Source organism: Trachymyrmex cornetzi, unplaced genomic scaffold (assembly GCF_001594075.2).
Source record: "Trachymyrmex cornetzi isolate Tcor2-1 unplaced genomic scaffold, Tcor1.1 scaffold979, whole genome shotgun sequence".
NCBI classification, from domain to species: Eukaryota; Metazoa; Arthropoda; class Insecta; order Hymenoptera; family Formicidae; genus Trachymyrmex; species Trachymyrmex cornetzi.
In genome coordinates, this window is record NW_017300332.1 from 121942 (window position 1) to 129634 (window position 7693).

General features: G+C 29.1%; 1 protein-coding gene across 1 annotated transcript in view; it reads right to left on the bottom strand.

Annotated features, from left to right (window-relative positions):
* The window catches only part of Syt4 (Synaptotagmin 4), a 4987-nt gene extending 3131 nt beyond the window's left edge, over positions 1-1856 (bottom strand). The window contains exon 1 of the mRNA XM_018521258.1: positions 1629-1856. Within this exon, the coding sequence (XP_018376760.1) occupies positions 1629-1680 (52 nt within the window). The 5' untranslated portion in view covers positions 1681-1856. The remainder of the gene's footprint in view (positions 1-1628) is intronic.
* Positions 1857-7693: the final 5837 nt, after the last annotated feature.

Here is a 7693-nt window from a genome sequence, read left to right on the forward strand (position 1 = left end):
TTTATCGCACAATTTACCGCAAATTTGACTCTCATTAGCCTATTTATGTAATTTTGTTTGATTATCAGAATTATTTTAACACTGAAGATGACCTGATAAGGATGGAAACGTTTGTTTATTGTATTTCTTAATTGTTAAATATTAAGCGGCAATTATTAACAATTACCAGCTTGTTTCGACTCGTATATGTATTCTTTTATTTGAATGTACAACTATACATAGGTAATTATATATAGAATATGTCCATATCTATATATAACATTTTTTCTCAGGATCCTACTTTTATTTCTTTATATAATCAATTATTACACAAAATTGCATTTTTAAATTAATCAGTATTAAGATTTGATTCGGACCGACAGGAAATTAAAATACTAAGTATAAGCATGTTCGGGCCTATGACGGTCAAAGCTAGATCTTTTTTGCCTAAATAATTCCCAGTGAATTATCTATATCCTATATATGTATATGCATATATATCATATTTTTGTAGTTATTCAAACTGCGCGCCGAAATTTTTCCGGACTTTATCTAACGCAGTTAAACTACTGCAATAATATCACAAGTTAAATTAAATTGACAATGTGCTGAAAACCTTGAATAACTACAAAAATATGATATATATGCATGTACATATATAGGATATAAATAATTCACTGAGAATTATTTAGGTAAAAAAGATCTAGCTTTAACCGTCATAGGCCCGAAAATATACTTATACCACTTAGTATTTTAAAATTAATATTATAAAATTTTAATGAATCCAAATATTCAAACATATTTTCTAGAAAACTTTTTTTTAGTTATGACGTTTGTTTCTTAGAGTACTGTATTGACAATAAGACTAAATTCGCTACGCATGCGCGAAAAACCCGATCCGTTTGAGATCCACTGATCGTACGCATGTGTGCCTTTCGATTTCGATTTTGTCGTAATTGCGCATCTATTTATCGCGAACAGCATGGTATCGTACGTGTAATGTAATATGAGGACAACGGAAGAGCAAATAATTATCGCATATTCTAAAAAGAGACCATATGGTGTTTACTTATATAAAAATATGAAGTAATTAAGATTTAACTCTCTATATTTTCGTATCTCCTCAATGATGCGAAATGTAAGCGTGCGAAACATAAAGTAAAACAATCAATTGTTGCCTCCCAAACATGTCGCGTGACAGCACTTTATGAGCTAATTTTTATACTCCCATGGATATCGGATTCTGTAGTAAAGGACTAGTCGATTGAGATGCGTGACTCCTTTAAACTTTCCAGCTCTTTCTACGACGGAACTGCGCGTTAAGTAAAACCCACATTTCGATAATCATTTCCATAATCAAAAGCGCAAAGGGTGAAATTCGATTTAACGTATTTGGCAAATATAATCGCTGCTGTAATTCTTCAAGGAATTGATGATCTAGAACGGTCATGACCGAGAGTAGAAGGCTAACAGCTGTCAGTGCGCTGAATTCTGAACTATATTGGGGAGGCATTCGTTATTACGAACAGATGACGAATCGGCCGATCTCATAGTGATTGTGCATCAATAATAAAAAGGAGGAAGCAACTGCGGATGGTTTCGGAAGGGCGTCAGGTGGGAACGTTGCGTGACACGTCGTCGGCACTCACCGGGCTCGACAGGTCGAATAAGAGGTCCACCCTCCGTCACTCCGCCGACCATCTTCAGGGTACACTGCTACCTTGTGCTACCCCTGAATGCTAAAATGATGCCTTTATCCGCGTCTTATTATTAAATTAAATCCAAATTAAATTCGCCACGGCACACCGTATGATTATTTACGGGCGGCGTACAGCCCGACGTCCGTGGCACTCTACCGTCCGATCGTCGGCCGAAACGTCGGCTTGGATCAATAGCCCTCCTGAGGAGCGGAGCTTGCGCGAAGAGTACGATACGCCACCGGCACTACCGACAGCGTCATCGGAAAAATGTGATAGTATAGGGTGGTCCCGGGAATGATTCGCCGATGACCCGTCTGACGCACGATGTTGAATTTGATTCACCTAAAAAAAAAATTTGCAAATTAATTGTGACAGAAAATGTTAAACCATTTTTTTTTAATATACATATAACGAAGATTTCGAATTTCGTTTATGCCAAATTTAAATATTTTTTTGTCTTAATAATTTTGAATACTAAAAAAATTTGAATAATTCGAGATGTCTTTTTAAAAATATAGATTTAATCAATATATATTTTTTAGTGTGCCTTTAATATCTCTATAACAAATAGGCAAGATATATTGAATTGTTAAAATTGTTAAGTTTTTCTTTTTACTCTTTTTCTTTCTCTATCTCTGCTGAAAGCAAATAGGTTTAAGTGACTGATCTTATGTTTCTCTATATACGATATAAATCGTAACGTGTAAGGGGCAATACTAACTCGTAGTTTCAAATTGCATTGATAAATCGATACGAGAAAGGAGTCTACTGTTATATACGTATCTTGGATAAAAACCACAGAAACGTTAGATGAATACTGAACTAGTGCGCTTACTCGCCATGCTAAAGCATTGTTTTGAATTATCGATCAACGAGCACTAAAGCAGAAATTAAAGCAGAACGCAGATAGACAAGGCATTTGCCTGTGTTTTAACGAGAACACTTTGCAAGAATATCTATTTATGACTTGTTCTTTAGAATTGATCACGTAGCTTGGAGATGCAAAGGATATATGTATATATAACTTAAGATCAATGTTGCTAAAGAATAAAATAGTAAAAATAATAGATAAATAAAAAAAAAGTACTTTATATAACAAGGTTTTTAAGCGTTTTATTTATATTTATACCACTATTAATTTTGAAAGTTTAATGTCCCGACTAAACTCGGGACACAATATTATGTTATGGGATATGTAAATTATGCAGCGATACGACTTAACTTTAAATTGCAATGTATGAAATTTACGACCGATCGAATAGCCATGGTATTTAATGATTGAGCGAGATGGGACATGACATTTTTATTACGGCACTTTATATTTTAGATCCATTTTAAAAAACCAAAAAAGTAGCATATACAGAATTTTAATGAGATACAATTACGGATATTATATGCTATTTTACATGTACCTCATTATTCCTGAGAACATTTGTGAAATTATGATAAATTGCGAAATTTTGAGCAATTGAATCGACGAGTTTGGAATTCCATATAGTAAAGTTGTATCCGATTTATTGATTTGTTAATAAATTGTGCAGTTTCTGATAAGTACAATTGAATGAAAGGGTCTCTCAACAGATGATTGATCTCATCAAATTGTAGCAATATATCTCAATGCGCGATTAAGAACTTATCTCTTCTTTTATATATATAAAAACGACGAATGCAATAATAATAAAAAGAGCTCTCAATAAACAAACTAATATTAATATACCTAAATACAGGCAAATAAGAGCTAGAACACCGTTATTATTTCTGTTTAATTATACAAAATTTTTTTTCTCCTTTAGTTCATACAATTTAAAAACAAAACATCAACGTTTCGGTTGTTATTTGCAACCATCTTCGGGATAATACAAACTTTAAAAACCAATAATTTGCAATCAATATAAAAATGTGTATCTAATTATTCTTAATAAAGCAGAAGAATGCAAGTACAACTTCTCAAAACCTCGAGTGGTTCCTCATTAGAATGTGAAAACAGCTCTTCATATATACATATCCAATATCAAAATTGTTATCTATTAAATGGCAAAATAAAATAATTATAAAAATACGTATTCTATTGTACAAAAAGATTAACATTAATCAACTCACCGCTTTTCAGAAATGATTCATATTAAATTACAAACGAACGCACTTAATCTACGAACAGATACGGAATTCTTTCATCATAGCTATACATCAATTCTCAGTCAATTTAATTAACTATTATGTTTTTGGAATATATTATATTTGTAATGCAATGTTTATTAGATTATTTCTATTTGTATATATTTATTGCCTTTTTGACGGCACATCGATCTATGTCTTTTATGTATTGTTAATTGTATTTCTGACGCTGACGTGAACACATGTCTAACGATTTTCCTGAGATACATGAATTTTTAAAAGAAATTTTATAACAGAATGATAGAACCATTTCTGAAAACCGGTGAGTTGATTAATGTTAATCTTTTTGTACAACAGAATACGTGTTTTTATAATTATTTTATTTTGCCATTTAGTACGTAACAATAATTTTGATATTGGGTATGAAAAACTGTTCTCACATTCTAATGAGGAACCACTCGAGGTTTTGAAAAGTTGTACTTGCATTCTTCTATTTTATTAAGAATAATTAGATACACATTTTTATATTGATTGCGAATTATTTTGATTTTTAAAATTTATTTTATATTATCCTGAAGATGGTTGCAAATAACAACTGAAACGTTGATTTTTTGTTTTTAAATTGTATGAATTAAAAGAGGAAAAAAATTTTGTATAATTAGACACAAATAATAATGGTGTTCTAGCTCTTATTTGCCTGTATTTATATTAATATTAGAACGATAAATGATTCTTTAAATTAAAGCAGCAGTTAAATAAAAACATGTATAAAATATGCACTCATGCGCAATCTACGTCACATTCTAATTAATTTATTCTTTTCAACTTGTGCAAATTATGTATTGATCGACGTGTGCTGGCGGTTACCAGGATGACGTATAAAATAGTCTCTGAAAAGAGATAATTAAAAAATTAAATTTTAATTAACTTAAATTGAATAAAATAAAATTGAAAAAAAATTAAATTCAAAATAATAACATCAAATTTAAATAAAACATATATTAAACTACAAAATTTCAATAAAAAAATATCTTTAAAAAGATTTCGTACATAACTCGATTTTATCAATCACTTATTAACAGATATTTTATACTAAAAATTAACATCTTGCGACAAATAATAATTGTAATATTTAGATAAGTAATTATAAGGTTCCGTATGTATAAAACAATATGACAATTAAAAAGGGCATAGAACCAATATTTAAACAAAACGTATTTAATTAAATCAAATAAAAATCTCTAGATACAAACGTTTCGACTCCAATCGGGTCATTTTCAATGTTACAAATTTTGTCGTGAATCTTAAATTACAGTTATAATCTCTTAAATGGAATTAAATATGATTAAATAAAACATTACATAAAATCGCACGCGTAATCTTGTCGTTGACATAAAAAGCGCAAGTTGTCCATTAGAAATTAATTTAAGTTGCGAATAAATTCATATCTTGTCGGTGAAGTATAATTACACAATAATATGTCAGTGAAATGTAAAAATCCAAATATGTGTCAGTAAATATAAAAATTCAACATATGTGTCAGTAAAAATAAAATCCATTAATGTGCTATAAATTTTCCTTGTCACAAATGTTATAACTATAAAATATTTTGCACCGATGTACGTGACACACTCTTGATCAAGTCGAACAATGTAATGTAATATTTAGTTTCAATGTTCAAAAATATCAATACTCAAATATCTTTATAAACTCTTAAAATGAGAAATTAAATTTTGTGTTACCGTTGTATTACAGGATACTGCTACTTGTTTTATTGCGAGAATTATATAGCTGCGTTCCAACAGAAAAAGCAGCTTTACAACTGTTGTAAAATTCTTCAATATGATTGGTTTATACATTTAGATCCAGTGAGGAACTAAGGGCAAGACCAATCATATAAAAAAATTTTACAACAGTAAAACTGCTTTTTATGCTGAACGCAGCCATTGATTAACTCATGATCCTATAGATGGATTCTGTATGCATACCGAATTTGGTCTTACAAGTTTGAAAAAAAAGGATATCATCTTTTGCTAAACTTTTTTTAAGAATTACTTAAACATTAAAAAATTTATTTTTCATAATATCTATTATAAATAATATATTTTATATTTACTTACTTTTGACTTACTCAGTTATAATATTCTATACATTAAATCTATATCTAATCAATTAATATAATCTCACTATGACGTCATCAGTAATGTTACATACAAAGATAGCGTTTCATTATTCACTGCAAATACTGAAATTTTACGGTTCATGTTATACGTACTATAGATTTTCGGTACTTTCAGTGAACAACGCAATCAGAAAAAAGTCCAAAGAACTCGGAAAAAAATATTTTATATATAATTATACATAAAATTATATTAAATTATATATAAAAGTATATATAATTATATAGAATTATATATAATTTTATATATAAAATATGTCCATTTATATACAAATATATAAAATTATATGTAATTTTATACAGGGAATGGAAGTAACTCGTTACTTGTAACGAAGTTACAGTTACAAGTTACTTTTTTGGTAACTTTACTGGTAACTACATTACTTTTTTTCTTTGGTAACTGTAACGGTAACGAATTTTACAGTTACTTTTATTGTTACTTTGCACATGATTGGACATGATACGACATAAGCCACTTACACTGTAAAAAAATTCTTTACACATATGTATAATAGATGTAAAATAGATTACATGATTAGTCCTGTATATATAAAAAAACATGCAATTTTACAGAAATTATATAAATTTTTATTGTGTAAATATATCTTATTTTAAAATTATGTAATTTTAAAATTATGTATCGAAAATTATGTAAACAGCAGGATATTTTGAATATTTTCTGTAATTATCCAAATTTTGCTACATTACGTAATATAGCAGAAATTTTTCGCGTATTGCTGTTAAATGTATAATAATATATAGTGCGAAATATATTGTCATATTTCTGTAACTATACATACACATTGTAATTGTACTTCCACAATCTGCTTAGTTACAAACCAAGAAATTATTTTTATTTGCATTCAAATTTACGAACGTGTGGACGTTTACAACTATTATAGTGGGTCTCAAAATTATCCACTATAATAGTTGTAATTTTACACAACAATTTTTTACAGTGCATACACAGTAAAAAATCGTGCGTCCATATGTAGAATTTTTCTTGTGTTACCACATTTTGATTATTACTTCAATGTAAAATAAACATACAACTGATATGTTATTATTTTTGTAACATTTTGATGTTAGATTCATGTCACCTTTCTAACTGAACAATTGCGTATGTCAATTAAAAATGGAATATTATTTTGAGTGTTTTGAACAAAATTGTTTCAATTAATCTTTATATCTCAAAGTCAATTTATAACATCTAAGAATTTTTTCATTCACATTATACGAACAAAAATGTTTTATTAACATTTTCTTACGAGTTACTGCAACTACTCTTCTATGTACTCTACTTATTTTATATGTTAGTTTTAAATCACCCTTAAAGTCAAAATAACAAATATAAATGTAAAGTATTGTGTCAATTTTTTAACATTATTATAGTTCGTTAATAAATAACACAAGACGAATGAGTTACTTTAACTTAAAATTTAGAGTGGATCTCCTAGGACATGTATAAAATGTTAAAATTAATATTTTCTTTTTTATACTGTGTAGCGCTTGAGAGACTAGAGAAGGCCCCTAGGCCCGTCCGCTGTGATTGACGGTCGTAGATTTAAAAAAAATAACGGAAAAGTAACGAAAATTTATTTTCTCAAGTAACGATAACTGTAATGAGTTACTTTAAAAATCGGTAACTAGTATACCCAGATAGACAAGCGTGCGATACCCGCACAAGATACCGCTACCGTACTGTTACTGTACTGCCACG